Here is a 17,013-nt window from a genome sequence, read left to right on the forward strand (position 1 = left end):
AGGAAAATTGTATTTGATGTTGCCAAAGAATAAAGAAAAACAATGGTGATAAAACCCACTTTTTAGGAAGACACAACTGTAACCCCTTAAAATGTCTGTCTAATTTTAAGACTGAAAGTATTGAGTATATTTTTAGTACTGCTGTAGGATTTTATATTTTCATGTTCTAGCATTGTTTTTAACTCCTAATTATTCTACATAAAACAAATCAATTTAAATTTTCTAAGAAGTAGCTTTACAATTACAGTTTTGTTCTAGTGTTTAAAGATGACTCTAGTGTAGCATTATACTGTATACAGTGGCACAAAAAAAAATATTCTGTAACATTTTACAGCAAGTGTCTCTAACTATACAGGAATGAAACTGTTTACACAGTAACTACATAGCAAACACACAAACACATAAATAATGAATCATAAATACAGTGCATTTACAACAGAAGTCAGTATATATATATATATATATATATATATATATATATATATATATATATATATATATATATATAATTTATTTCTTAGCAGATGCTCTTATCCAGGGCGACTTACAATTGTTACAAGATATCACATTATTTTTACGTACAATTGCCCATTTATACAGTTGGGTTTTTACTGGAGCAATCTAGGTAAAGTACCTTGCTCAAGGGTACAGCAGCAGTGTCCCCCACCAAGAGTCCAGAGGCCTAATCATTACTCCACACTGCTGTCCACAGTGTGGAGTAGTGGTTATAAGTATATATATATTGCAATTAAGCATGTTTCACTGTAACTAGAGAACCATATTTAGAACTACACTGTTAATCACAGTGCAGTTAGAGACACAATGTAGTGTTACCAATTATTGAGGTTTCCATAACAATTGGTCTACATACAGTTCCAACTATTATATATATATATATATATATATATATATATATATATATATATATATATATATATATATATATAAACTGTATATATTATAGCTATAAAGCTTGTTTTGGCTTTCCACCACTGTTCTTGTTTAATTTTCTATAAAATTAATTATATTTTGTATAGATATTTAGATGGACTAAACAAACTTTATTCACAATATATAAATCACAAAAGAGCAGAGGAAATGTAAAGAATAAGGATCCACACAATTTGTTTCACCTATTACATATTTATTTGGAAATGTATGAGGAATTTCAAAAGGAATATAAGCAGTGTATTTTTATTTGAAGTCATTTATAAGAGATCTTTAAACATATTAGTGTCAAGTTTATCACTAATGGACTGAAAAATGATGGTATAATTCAGCAAGTTATAAGGCAACACTTATCACAGAATACTAGGCTTTAGAGAGGACACTGTTTTTTCACAAACTATTATTATAAAACTATATTTAAGACTGAACAGGTGTTAGTGCGACTCTGTTACTGGGAGTGCGCTAATTGCTGAGATATCTATGATTTTGGTAATAACTGAAAATACAACCCAATACACAATATTTTTAAATGTTCGAGTTAAACAGATTACAGTTTTAAATGATGTATGTAGTTTGAGATGGCATTTAGTGTTGCTATTTTATCAGTTTATTCTTTCCACCAGAAACCTTGGCATGTATCAAGAACAAGCAGCTCTGAAACTATAACCACAGCTCCTTGTTCAGTAAAAGCAGAGCACTTAAAATACCAAACGGTTGGCATTCTAATTCTATAAGGCTGCTGATAAGGAAACTTCACTTTAACATTTATTCTTCATCAACTCTGGTTGCTGAAGGCTTTCCAGAGTTCCACAAATGAGTTGAACTAACCTTTCTGACCACCTTCTTTCCTGTCTTCTCTATCTCCTCATAAAATATTTAATGTGCTTCTGAATGACCACCCTTGCTTTCCTTAGAATCCTTTTTCAGATTCCCAGATGATGTCATGGAAACGTTAGAACCATTATGCTTAGATAGGGCTCCTAGCTGCTGTGACCCTTTACCATACATTGGTTTCTGGGGACAACATGCAATTTTTTTTTTTTTACTTACATATTAATCAACACTAATAAATATTTCACAGCATACCTAGCAATAGAAATGCACAAGATTTGCATTTTGAACAGTTTGATTATAAATGATACAAGACTCATTCAGTTCATAGTAAAACTTAGCAAACATGTAACAAACTTACATTTCCACAATACCTTTTACTGTGTAAAATATTTAAAATCACTATTCTAATAGAATAATTCTAAAAGATCTCATTGTTTATACATTTTAATTGATTTGCAGAAAAGCAGTGGAATATAAAGCTTTAGAACTCCATCTTTTGTGGTCATGTTCGTCTCTTATTAAAATGTACTATAGACATTATAATGATTAATAAGGAATAGTTGTCACAAGGTTAAGTTGCAACAAGCACAAATGTTACAGAATGGGCAATAAGACTGTGCCCAGCTGTTTACAGATTATGCACTCTTCGGTTCACTTCTGTGATTTCAAGCTGCCTATACATTAACATAGAAAAAATGTGTTTCAAAGTGAAACAAAATCTGGACAATATCATAAACAGTGATAATAAGGAGTTTGTGAGGATATTGTTATGCCAGTAAGGTAAAGCCTTCCTTAGCAGTGACATATTTTTTCAATCTTTTTTTTCTAATATTGTGGGTGAGTCTCATAAGTCTTTAAAAAGAGGAAAATGACAAGTTTGCCTACTTTAATATTTCATTTGTTGTTGATATTTAGGTTCAGAAGAGTTTAGACCAATTATATAACAATAAACAACTTGTGTTTCTATAGCTAAAACTACCTTTTGGAGATGTAAACAAGAAACTGGTCATCTATGACTGTATTCTGATAACGCAGAGTGCAGAGAAGACAAAACTATAGAAGCATTTAGTCAACAGACACCAATTAATTATATTTTAGTATAACACTGGCCATGATTGTGGGGCACTGCTTCTTTAAGAAAAGCCTGTGCAGAACTTCAAGCCAAGAAGTACAGCAGCAATACACAGTACAAAGACAACAATAAATAAAAGAGTTTTTAAAGACATTGAGATTGGCTTTTGTGCTCAAAAGGTTGTTTGAAAAAAAAAAACCAAGGAAACTGTACAGGGAGAATGAATAAAACTGATGTTGTATTATACGTTACATTCCCTCCATCAGTTCAAATGGATTTTGTTTATAGAAACATGACATTGTGATATTATTGTGCTGCACTGTTTACACACACTATCCTTTAATAAAGCGTTTACCTCCTAGTAAAATGATACTATTTTGAAAATGCCCACCATAGTATTTGAACACCGAATTTCAAAGCACATGGGTTTAAATAACAAGGCTTGTTACTGCCATCATATATAGAAAACCTGATCTGATTGTGGCTTTACTTTTTGTAGTGCAGATAAAATATGACCCTTTGTTTAAAAATAAATAAACATGCATTTGATGTCATGTGACTGACAGCTGTTTCTTCACATACATGAAATTATAAACATCATTTTATAGGATGTTAGGGTAATACAAATAAAGTTATAAGATTTTTTTTTTTTTTATAACATATCATGAAATAGTAAGGACCTAAATATTTGGTCTACATATTTCTGGCACAATATTTTTTTTCTCTCATTCACTTCTATCATAATTTAAATATAGATATATAATCATGGGGTTCCTAATTAATCAATCATTAATGGGTTTGTTTTATGCTCATAAAAGTTCCAAATAGAACCCAGACCTTGGTTCTATCATGACACTTTTATTCATAGAGTGTACATGATTGGGCAACATGGTATAAAGAGAGTAATAGATTGATTACTGGAACAAAAAGTAAGTGCCCTCAGGCTATGTATTAAAGTGATAATGATGGACAAATGCGTTCAATATGAGGTCAATAGTGCAGGACCAAAGTATGCCTGCCAGATAAGTCAATCTTAGCATGCAAGTAGACAGCAGATTAGATAGATAGATAGATAGATAGATAGATAGATAGATAGATAGATAGATAGATAGATAGATAGACACTCTTCTTAATCATGTTTTGTTCTCAAAAGTATTTACTTTCTTAAATAAAGAAAAGAAAAATCAATATTCAATTAATTATAGATACAAAAAATATTATTAAGGTATATGTTATTGCAATGGTATATGTTGCCTATATTATATTTTCAAACAATATTTTAAATGGTCTGGTTTCAGATATCTTCTGAGTAATATCTCTGGGATTAAAAGGTAGTCTCCCCCCATTTTATATTTTCAGACCTCCTGGAATAATGTGACATGTGAGTAACAAGAGGTCAAGTACGACTGCTCAAATATTTTTCTTACTAAATGACGGATTTATTAGACAAATAAGTCTTGCGGCTGATTCAGAACCCCTGGTGATTGAATTTTGCCGTTGAGTCAACAACAACTCAAACTACATCAGTGGCCCAAGATTTAGTGCTGATGGTTGAGATTACTGAACAAATAAGAGTTGGAAATGAATACGGATTTCAAGGATCTGCCCCACTACCCTCCGCCTGACATTTCCATTCAAAGGCCAGCCATAGTGCCTATTGTTATAACAAGTGCACCACTCTTCCACCGGCAGACTTGTTCAGTCCCCGTTTATTTATAAAGAAAGGCACAATAAGAGACACAAGGGTTGCACAATTACCAGTTCAGTTCTAAGTATCCATGTCTTATTTATTTACTTTGTTTAGTTGTATACTCTTTTGTTAGCAAGTCTGAAGAACACACTTAGCCTGTCTACAATCGTCTGCCATTGTTTCACTGAACATGACTGTCAACAGCCCTGTTAAGGAAGCAAAAACATATGCGCCCCTTCAATAAATGACATATGAAACATGTTTGAATTTTGAGCCTTCAGCGTACTTACATAAATGTCCACGAGTATATTACCGGGAAAGAAAAGTTTCAAATGTTTTTTTTAAAAGCTTTGTATTTAATTAATTTTTTTATTTAACAATTTTAACTTTAAATGCAGACAAATGCCTGAACTTACCGTTATTGCACTTTTAGGATCATCAGCTGGAGAAATGTAATTCGAAAATTACAAGAACTAGGCATATATTAGAAAGTATTCTTGCAGCAGATGTGATCACTGTGATTTATTTTGTTAGATCATAGAATGTAATTAAATAATGGTTTTCGTAGAATATATATTACATTTAAGCGAAACATATGTTATATTGTTAAGAACAAAATGTTATTTGTGATAGTTTAAACTTAAAAAGGGAAAGTGACCTTTATAATGTTAAAAGTAAGCTGAACTGTTTTATCTGACCTCCAGCTAAATGATATTGAAATAAAACTGCCGTGAGAAATAAAATACGTTTTTGGATGTAACCTATTTTCTTGTTCTGACGATTTATATGAATAATGCTTATTTTGTTACCTTTTGCAATTTTTGTAATCTGCAATAAAAAAACTGAAAGATTGATTGTCTCATTAATAGGACAGGCCTGTTACAAATGTCAGTCCTGCAGGAATCACAGATTAATTGGCTGAGAATCTTAATGTCTATCATCAGCCCTATAAACCTCCGCACTTCAGCGGCCGTCTTTGAATAAAGAAAAAAAAGATAAAAGTTATTCTCTTGTTCGGTATGCTTGCAGCAAAAATGTGCACGTAATAAATCCCGCGATCGTTCCTTATTCAGCCTGGCGTAGAAATAATGATTGTCCTATCCTGCTCATGTCAGAGGCCTCTTCATCTCATCTGTCATGAAACCAATTTCACTTTATTTACATCCATTTGCTGGTTTAATTACTGCCCCGATGAATAGCCTAAAGGATTTAAGTTACGAGTCCTTAGATACCCAAAGCGACAGATATATGGGTTATATTTTACTAGAACAGGAAAATTATATTTTGTTGGTGCGCAACAATTAAAAAAAAAAAAAAAAGTGGGTGAGTTGCTTTACTGGTTTTCTGGATATCTTTGTTCTTCTTTTGCATCCGCTATATAACATACCGTGAATATGATTTGCAGTCGATGTGTTAGCTTGAATTATAGTGAACTCTTTCATGTCAGATATTCATAATTGTAGTGCTATCACAATTGTACAAGTGTGGGAAATTATAGAAAGGTGTTTATTATTTATTATTATTCTTAACATGTACCTTTTGGCACGTTAATGTGACACTGAACAAATGTTTTTTTTTTTTTTATCTTCATTGTGAAGTATTGTCTGCCTAGTCGCTTTATTCTAAGCATTAAAAAAATGTATTTTCCCGCGAAATTGCACACAATATTAATTGGTTTTATGTTTTAACTTCACCCGCATGGCTTTAAAATTGCTAAAACTGTAATTACAAAGGCAAATTAATAGACCCTTCCATGACATCTAATTTACACGTGCTGTCAATTTAAGTAACGCGCATATTAAACACAGAATAACATTAGTTAGTCCAAGTTTAGTGAAAACAGCCATCTTTTTTTATTCTTTCAGAATAAACCCAGTCGAATTTAACTACAAATAAACTGTTTAGAAGCGTATATTCTGAGTATAGTTTTATGGCAATGCACTATTAAAACGAAAATGTGTGTTCCTTGGAAGTAACACAGATTGTGGTAAAAAGTTGTCCAATAGACGAACCAAAAAGAGCAGTCAAGACTGGATTGTTTATTCTGCGCCCGAACAGAAGAACACGCCCAGTACTGGTTTAGCATCACTTCATTTTAGACTCGTCCTGTACTAGGACATTATTTTAACAGAAATTGTGTTGCTGAACTTTGAGAATGGGGTATTGTGAAGTTCTAGTGTGTGTGTGTTTTGTTTTGTTTTGTTTTGTTTTGTATTAATAGATCCATGTGGCAAGCAGCCTGACATATGGTGTGCGAAGCAGCTGGAGATGGTACCTTAGGCATCCCCTACGGCCATTAACATATTAGAAGCTTTTGTGCAGTCAGACAGTCGGACTTCATCTAGAATACAGCTCAGAAAGACAGGACCCCAGAGCTGTTTGATATAGCCTTTCAATAATGCATTACTCTTCAATTTGCAAGGGAGCTGTTCACGGTGCTGACATATTACTGCTGTGTACAGCCCTCTTGAAGTTCATAAGCAAAGGTCTTCCAGCGTAGATAAGGGTGTTTGAATAGGGTGTAAAGGAAATATTAAATTAAAATTAATGAATCTGTCCAAATGCTTTTAAAAATTGTTTTATTTGTACTCCATTGAATGTTTTTTTTTTTTTTTTTTTTTTTTTTTATGAAGATAAAATAACAACATTGAAAATAGAACACGTAAGAAGCCACGGCCTAACAGTAGCCTACATCAAACACAAATTAAATATAACATGTTTAGAATATTCTATATTATGCTAATATTAATTTACAATGGTGTAGTAGCTATCAGTTTCTTAGACTTAAAATGGCAAAAATACACAATTAGCCTTTAAATTGTTCCAACCTGTCTTATAATGTAATAACTAATTTAAGACCCGTTACAATATCGATCAGGTGACACAACTGAACTACAAATTAAAAATACATACTAGAATACAAAACCGTTTTATGATAATAAACACAGTATGCCAATAAAAACGTCATGTTTAGTTGTTAAAGCAAAGTAATAAAAAATGCCCTCATCTGTCTAACTGGAATTTTTAAAACTTTATAAACAACATATAAAAACTGACGGTTGAATCATATTAAAAAGCAAATGTTTTTAGTTGTTTCTGCACCTTCTATGCTCTATTCCTTTATTTAATTATATTTTAAAAAATAAAACTATTTTTAATTATGCATCATATTTAATGTATTGTCCTTAAATATATAAATGTACGTGTTAGTATAGAGTTGTTATTTTTTTTAACTTATATTCTACTTTTCCAAATCTCTAGCTTTTCCTTTTTCATTAATGTTTGCTTTTTTTTTAATTAAAAGCCAACATGTTATTTTTAATAAAACATAACATTGCTTGTTTTATAGCAAAAGCAGGAAAACAAATACAATAACGTTCATTGAATCCAAGTTAAACGGAAATAGCCTTTAAAAAGGGTAACATAATACAGTTTTGAATCCGCGTACATATATTTTAACAACATTAAAAATACTCTCCATGAAAATGGAACAGTCCCATCTGCTTCTTTTGATATTCCAATACTAAAATACAAACAAAGTAGATGCCCTTACCCACACAACAATGCTCCTTTCGCTGTAGCCAAAAGCCAAACAAAAGCAATAAATATAGCTTTTCTCCACTACAGCTGTGACCAGTTTTCACCAGCTCTTCCCCATGAAAACCCCGTTAGCTGTCTGAAAATATTGCATTTTATATCACCAAAGGCCGATTAATATTGCATTACCTGTATTTAACATTTCATTTTAACCGCAAGAAATCTGAATGGCTGGACAATTCTACTGAACATAAAGAAATATTTTAAAATACGGCTTCATCGATCAGCTTAAATGAAGAAATGTCTAAGTTTGGATATTTGCCTCTCATTGATGTTGAAGAATCCATGATAATGTTAAATTATTCTGACACCGTTTGGAGACAGGCTGGTCTCAGCCTTCATTAAATGTTTATTGTCAACACTTCACTGAAAGAATCCCTGTTCTTGTAAGTTTCCGAACTAAACACTTTCAAGTAAACAGTGTTACTGTTTATAGGATCTACATGTAAGCGCTTAACATGGGTTTTGCTGTGTGTCTAATACACTGAATGTGATTTATGCCTTAGAATGGCATATCAGTGATCTCAAAAGTGTCACTAAACTTAAAACATCGCTTAAATAACAATGCAAATACGAAGTGGACGTACCCATCTGCTTATACTGACTTAAATACATTGTATTATTTTAGTAGCAATCTTATTGTATGGAACATACTTCATACGTCATACTTTAAGAACATATAACAGTTCTTATATTGCCTCACCCATGCAAAGAAAGATCTAGGCTACTCACTATTCAATAAACAATTTGCTTTAAAAAAAAACCCTAAATATGTGTTTTCTAATTTCTAATTTAAACAATCTATACATTAATATTGTATTAAACACAAATATTATAAAACACTGTATGTGCATACTATTATTATTATTATTATTATTATTATTATTTATTATTATTATTATTATTATTATTATGGCATGGAACATTTGGTTCAAAGACATTCGTTACCTACCTCCCATTAGTCTTGACAACAATCACTAAAGTTTTGAATTAGCCTCTTGTTATAATTCAGTTTATTAATGTTCTAAATCTCAGTCCATGAATTATTTATAATTATTTATTCATGCTCTATAATTGTGTGCAAAGCATTCTATTAGTGTTACTATGTGTATGTATGTGTGTGTGTGTGTGTGTGTGTGTGTGTGTGTGTGTGTGTGTGTGTGTGTGTGTGTGTGTGTATATATATATATATATATATATATATATATATATATATATATATATATATATATATATATATATATAAGCTGTTGTTTTTAGTTAACAATATTTTAAATACAAAGCGTATCGATTAAGTGTAATACTGCAGTGGAAAGGGAAACAGTGTCAACCAGTTCTGCAAGGTGCGTACTGAAGCATTTTTCTTGTTCAAGCAGGACAGAATTAGTCTTAATATCACAGGAGAGTAAAATAATCAATAGTATCATAGCAGCGGGTGTCTATTGTTCATTTATGATGGTTTAATCTAAGCTGAAAGCAATTGGTGAACAAGTGTTACACAGAAATTCCATAACTCCGTTCTGGGCTTCAGGCTCCACATCCGCTTTCAACACGACACAATAGTAAACTAATGCCTACCTCAATAAAAAAAAATAAACTGGGAAATATGTAAGGCATTACCTCTTACCCTACCTGTTAACCCATGCATACTGTGTGCTAACATTATTGCATAGTTGACTAATGTCTTGTGAATGTAAACCACAACCGAATGCCATGAATCCGTTCCTCTGAAACACACTAACATATTCTGTACTTTTATTATTATAATTATTTGTATACGCTATATGTTGACTTGACTATAGCTGGTGTATATACCAAATATGCAAAGTTATTTGTTACTCTCAAAAAACTACTATTTTATTTTGATCAATTATTATTTTATATAATAAGTATTATATTTTACCATATGTTTTACATTTCTTCCGATCACCATGAGTGTCACAATTCGACTACATAAGCATGGAAATTAATAAATACAATCTAAATGTTCTGAAGAAATGGCTTTTGTATTTGTATCTAAACTATTAGCGGATTGAAACAAAATGATTTAAGAATGGTTGAATCCTAAACCTGCCTTATGTACGTCATGTTTTCTGATAGTATTTCATTCTACATGTTCAGTGATTGTGTAAATATCTAACCATGCTGCTTTAAAATTAGACACACATGTATTACTTACGAAATGCAGTGACATTCTGGCACCGTTCGGTTCAGGAAAAGTTGAGAAAAGTGTGCCTCCACAGAGCTGTTCACTTAAAGCGGTAGGTGGCATCCTTCTCGTTATAATCAGTATTCATATGCATACAACACTCGTGTACAATATAATAACGTATTGCTGTGTTTAGGTACAATATAGGGAGCAGTACTTAAACGAGAGTGGACATTGTCAACAAAGGCAATACCAAATCTATACACAAAAGATGAGTTTCTAACTACAGAATATGACGGAAACAAGAATGGTACGTCCATTAACGACATGAAACAGACGGTACTAAACTGTTTTCCTTCTGATATATGAATATAATATAATCATTGCACTCGAGAACAGAAATGGCTTGATTTCTTTTTTTGTTTTATTTTTTATTTGTAAGAGTGCCGGGACACATCTCCCTGTTGTTGTATTTGGCTTACAGAAATAATTTAATATAAATAAAAATCAGAAAAACACAACAAAGGAGAAAGCTCAGCAAACATACAGTAGACAGAGTGATGAAATAGTGAGACATTTCATGGTGCACACGTGACCGCAGTTTGTAAACATACTTGGGCACAAACAACTCTTTTTTTTAACAATCAACACGACAAAAAAAGTGTATTTTTGTGAAAACAGGCAGTAAACAGTGAGATGACACCATTCACAAAGGTCTACCAGTAGATAGTGCTTAATTATTTCAATGCATAGAACGTTTGCACTGCAAACCATAATATACAAGAAAATATTGTCTCAATTTTCCAAAATTATTTTGTATTCAGTCATGCGGATTTAGTTGTAATAAGTATTACAGATAAATAAATCTTAATTATAAAAGTCAATAACTTAAATATATTTAACGTGGAAGGTGTGGGCTTTACTTTTAGAACTCTGATCAAGTTTTATATGTACAGAAATCATAATATATTAACATTAATAGAACTGAAGAAACCATTAGGGTTTAGTGCAAATTTCCAAAATAAAAACAGTCATTAAGATAAAATAATTATTTATTTTTATTTATTTTTCATTTTTTGTTCATATCATGCAGACCTTTGGAACGAATACATGAATTTAAATGTACGCTAATGATTGATTTTGACTTTTGAACCAATTGAGCTACATCTATATGAATCTTTTCGTTAAGAGATATAAGTGTTAAGTCGATATTTTTAAAACTGTTCTTTGTTTTTGTATTTGTTTTTATAGAAAAGATATACGAGGTATTGGAAAAGTTATTAGTTTACGTAAAACTAAAAGACAGCATTTCCCGAATGTTATCGTAATGAATTTAATATCTGCGTTTAGCCTGGGTCTACCAAATGAGGTAACCCTTTTGTTTTGTCTGAAATAAATGTGACTGAGAAGACATCTTAAATACTAAAACAATGCGATCAAACATCAATCAACTTTCATTTTACTATGATTTTGAAAGGCCATACCCAGATCTGCTGTTTTACAGTCTTTTCTCTAATTCACCAGACAGAACGCGACCTGTTATTTGCATACTTCACATTCACCAATAACGTGAACATAAAGCAGAAATGATGTTGCCTCATAAACCCGATGATTTAACACATCAACCCCTGTGTTTGAAAGCCTCTGTTGTGAAAACAAGCAGGACCAAAAACAGTGAGCATTTTGTATGTTCCGTGGTCGCCAAAATATTGTCTTTCAATACAACAAGTATTTTACAACTAATGGGATGCTGAAAATTTCAGTCTTTTTTGTTTCTGTCTCTGGTTGCAAAACCATACTCGCACCACATTCTTTTTGAGCTCCAATTTTTCCGCAATTGCTGCTATCTTTTCTGAAGAAGGACGAGGCTGAACAGCAAAGTAAGCTTCCAGAGATCTCTTTTCTGGAGCTGCGATCGAGGTCCTCTTGCGTTTCTTTTCCCCTCCGTTAAAGATATCAGGTTTGCTCAGTTTCTCTCTCTGGGCCCCCTCGGCCTCTTCCAGCCAGGCTTGTAAAATGGGTTTGAGAGCTATCATGTTATTGTGCGACAGAGTTAAAGATTCGAACCTACAGATGGTGCTTTGACTAAGAGAGCCCACACCGGGTATTTTCAGGTTGGCGAGGGCTGAACCAACGTCCGCTTGGGTCACCCCGAGTTTGATTCTTCTCTGCTTAAAGCGCTCTGCAAAAGCCTCTAGCTCCCTGGGATCTGTGTCTGAGTCATTAAGAGAGGGAAGTCCGTTATTACCGAGCCCCGATGTGGCTTGACCTCCTCCGTGGTGGGCAGGAAGAAGCCCGTGATGGGTGAGAGGGGAATTTATGTTCATAGCCTGGTGGGGCAGGTGGCTCAAACAGTGCATGTGTGAGTGCGGATGGGCTGAGGAGGAGATCAACCCCCCACCACCCCCTCCTCCACCACCCCCGACTCCGTCGTGTCCACCAGCCATGAGGGTCAGAGAAGAAGAGCTGATATGGTCCATGAGGTCTCCCGCCTCTAAGTTCTGGTGGTGATGGTGGTGGTGATGGTGGTGATGGGCGAGGGGTACGGTAGAGTTTGAGGAGCATGCCACGTTGTTCATCGTGTGGTAAGTTGCGTCGGGCTTGAAAGGATGAGACTTGCCCTGAGACACTGCGATATCCACGGCAGCAAAAGCTTCAGCGCGGGCCAGAAGAGTTTCATCCAGACTAGTGAAGATATTGCTCTGCAACTGAAATCAAAAAGAAAAAAGAGAGAAAAGAAAACACGGAATAAATTGATATGTTACTCTCAACTGGGGAATACTGTCAACACATAACACATAAAGAAAAATCCTTTTAGAGACTCAAAGTCAAAAAAATTAATTAAAAAAAACGGATGAAGTAGGAGCCTTGTGTGAATATGTTTTCAAAAAAGACACAGGCGTTCTGGTGATTGCTAAGGAATACATGAAAAAAAACATTAAGCGCAGCTTGTCAAAATGTGCCTTGCAGCACTTCGTATTATTAAACAGATGCATACATCCCTGACATAGAAAGGGACGCAAAGATAAGTTCAGTTCATTTACCTGTGAAGTTGGTAGACAGGCTCTCCTTATTGCCTCTGAGCTGGAGTGCAGAGAGGTATACTTGTGCTCAGGTAAGCTTGAATGCATGGCAAAATGTGGCTGTTTGCTGTTCATGGACATCATTTTCTCTGTGTTTAAACAAAGTCCTGTAGTGAAAAGGAAAAAAAAAGGTTCTATATAGATAACGTTTCCAGCAGAGCCGCAGTAGCTGGTGATGCCGCGTGCTGCTCGGAGCTTTATGATCCACAGTGTTGCCTCCAGTCCAGTCTCTCAGTCTCACTTATCTCTGCTGTATCCTAGTGCTAGGATGATAGGCGCTCTTACACCTGAGTCCCTCAGATCTCGTTAAGCGAGCCCGGTTTTCTCGCGAGACATTTAACTGTACAGCTTGATAGACAGTAGACGGGTTAAGCCTAGATGCATTTCCAGCTCCTTATCTGATCTACACAGCAAATGCAAGAACACTCAAGCTTCTTGAGTTAAAGTGGACGGACAGAAACGGTGTAGAGTAGATTCTACACCTGTAGATTCCGGGCATGCGCAACGTCTTAGTTGTAGGCTAGTTCTCCAAACCGGTCTTTTCAAAAATAAGGTTAGTGTTACATGGATCTACCGATGGGATCCTTATTTAATTATGGCACATTTAAAATAAATAAATACACAATAAACGTGTTAAAATAACGGCGTCTGTCTTGCATGTCATTAATTATACAAACATATATTTAGACATTGAGCAGAAACTATACTTTCTCTATTTAAATATGTTGTAACGGCATATGTAATCACCAGCACATTCTGACCATTGTGAACGAGATGGCATATTCTCAGTAAAATATCTAGCCTATAATACAGAAAATATTTTAAAAACATTACATTTTGTCGAAGTAAAATGTATGTAGGCTGCTGTACACACATTTGAAATATCACGCACTTGAAATCTCTCTCTCTCTCTCTCTCTCTCTCTCTCTCTCTCTCTCTCTCTCTCTCTCTCTCTCTCTCTCTCTCTCTCTCTCTCTCTCTCTCTCTCTCTCTCTCCACATAGTAAGTGTAACCACGCCTTCAAGTTCGTTTTGGGAAGGAATCTTTTTGAAAAAATGTGAATGATATATATTTTTAAATATAATATTTTCTTTATAATAAACCGCCTTATGAGAACAGGGGTAAGCTTCACCCCCTTCAAATGTTCTTTTTTTAAAAATACTAATGATAATATTTTAAAATATCTTAGCAGCACGTCATACATGCATCACCTACACAGTAGGTTAGGGTAAAATGGGAGCATCGGAGTTTTGAACATAAATTGTGAATGTTTCTTTTGTGAAGACAATGTCATGTTAATTGTACATTCACAGTCGAGAGCTCACTAAGGGTTACGCAGCGACGACCCATTAACACTGATATATAGAGGGATGTTCCTTTGCTTATGGGTGAAAGAGTGAGAGGCCGAATCCTGGTCCCATTATATATATATATATATATATATATATATATATATATATATATATATATATATATATATATATATATATATATATATATATAAACACACAGAATAATTCCATAACTCGGCTTGTGTGACATCAAGCTGTAGGCTTATATATGCAGTACATTATATTGGGAGAAGATCTTCATTGTTGATACTACAAGGAGCCTATATTTTTTATAGTAGGCCTACGTTTTTGTACCGACATTCCTTTGCTACTTATAATTAAAATAACATTAATATTTCACAGGGATTGGTTGCACATAGTGTTGCACTGAAACGAGATGCTTTATCTACAGCAGGGTTTAATGTGGTATACGCTAACGTGTCGTCGCGTTACTGATTATATATTAATACAAGTGCATGTAATGACTCAAAATATGTAGTTTATTACATTTAGCTTATTTACCATGTTTCATATTTATGGTTAGCCTAGAGCAGTCTGCAACTCCTGACGCTGTTTAAGGTCTCCCCATACCGAACGATTTTACTCACGGAGATCTCTGAAGAATGTGCTGTATTGGCCAATCACATATTTCAAAGAAAGTAAAAGTTGAGCTTCATTAGAAGTAGGGGATCAGTTAACCAAAACCATTATATCCATTTCTATTACTAGTCGTTATTTGTGGAATATATTAGAAATATGTTTGACAGAATACTGTAAAAACTATCAAATAAATGTAGCCTACCTCTGAAATACAAACCTAATTGTCAAAATTCAGCATTCTGTAATTTTAAACACATACTTATCTTCTATTGCCTTAAAAGTTTGGCAAAATTATTATTTATTTTATTACTTGTAGTAGTGTAGCTTTTGCTGCAATATGTGTTTCCTTTTAACAGCTTGGATGGTTCAAGCACAAGTGCAAAAAACCCCAACATATTATGAAATACTAACTCGTGGGATGGCATGACCCTAATCCCCTATCACAGGTTCAAACAAAACTTGTTTCCCACATACCCATAACATTACTTGAAAACAGTGTTCAACTGTTGTTATATCCGGATGCATGCTGTTTAACCACCTGCAGACTCAAAGTGTATTGTTCTGGACCCCCCCCCCCCCCCCCTCAACTGTAATTGTCCTGGAGGTGCAAGTAAAAAAAAAAAAGGCTGTACAGCAAATTCTGTTATGAAAAATTGCTTTGGTATAATGGGGCTCAAACTTACACTATCAAGGTTTCTCTATAACTGAAATTACAAAGCCCAGTGTGGATGTAATAATGGATTATTGGAATTACATTTTTAAAATCAACATTGGAAATATTCTTAAATCAGAATATTAGAAATGTGCATCAACAACAGTGTTACAACTGTAGTCCAGTCGTTACAGAAAGAAAAGGCTACAAAGACAATAGCCCCATTCTCCTCCCACACCACACAGGAGGGGTAAATCTTTGCCTTGTTGTCATGTAGCATGATCTCCTGATTTATTATAACATTTTAATGAAACCATGCATATTTCACGAGCCTTTAATCACTGCATGCAATTTTAATTCATTAACTGCAATTTTAATTCATTAACTGCAGGGAGTTTAAATAAGTGTTGATTCATTAGAATTAATTAATTTGTTAAAAGACTGCAAGGTTATGGTAGAAATTGGATTCATTTTTTTTTTTGTGCTAATGACGGCTTTCATGTAACAGGTAGCTAGTAACTGTTTACTTGTGGATTGAAGAATGGTGTTTTGGGACTGAAATGCAACTGACTAGTGTCATTCTTTAAGTCTTGCCACCCCCATACAACTTGATTCATGAATATATCAAGAGTACAAGAGTCACTCACTTAAACATAATCCAGTAAATTCAATTACATCAATACATTAAACAGTGCTAAATATGAAATGACACTATGTATACTTAAATACAGGGATTCAAAACAACCCCAAACAATTGTTGGCACCATTTATGCAATTTATACGTTTGTATTACTGTTCTTTACATGTTTCTAAACATGAACTGGCTGTATCAGGGTTCATTTTGCAATTTAACCATTTTTTTTTATTTCAGCATTAAGTTGGACTGTATTATTTTTAGTAAAATAAACAATTAATACATTTGGGACTAATAGCATAGAATCTAAACATGATATGAATGGGATTTTCATGGCTGACATGTCACCCCCATCACTGTACTGTTGTTCCAACAACAAACAGTTAGGCCTTTATTATTATTTTTTACTTTAAGACTGTTTAT

At 33.7% G+C, this 17,013-nt stretch overlaps 1 protein-coding gene across 1 annotated transcript; it reads right to left on the reverse strand.

Moving 5' to 3' along the window:
- Positions 1-10,586: 10,586 nt before the first annotated feature.
- LOC117406376 (POU domain, class 4, transcription factor 1-like) lies at positions 10,587-13,733 on the reverse strand. The gene is made up of 2 exons (XM_034010361.3): positions 13,335-13,733; positions 10,587-12,998 (listed from the first exon to the last, which is right to left on the reverse strand). The coding sequence occupies exons 1-2, from the start codon at positions 13,455-13,457 to the stop codon at positions 12,030-12,032; spliced, it is 1,092 nt and encodes a 363-aa protein (XP_033866252.1). The 5' UTR covers positions 13,458-13,733; the 3' UTR covers positions 10,587-12,029.
- Positions 13,734-17,013: the final 3,280 nt, after the last annotated feature.

Source organism: Acipenser ruthenus, chromosome 9, assembly GCF_902713425.1.
Source record: "Acipenser ruthenus chromosome 9, fAciRut3.2 maternal haplotype, whole genome shotgun sequence".
Classification (NCBI taxonomy): domain Eukaryota; kingdom Metazoa; phylum Chordata; class Actinopteri; order Acipenseriformes; family Acipenseridae; genus Acipenser; species Acipenser ruthenus.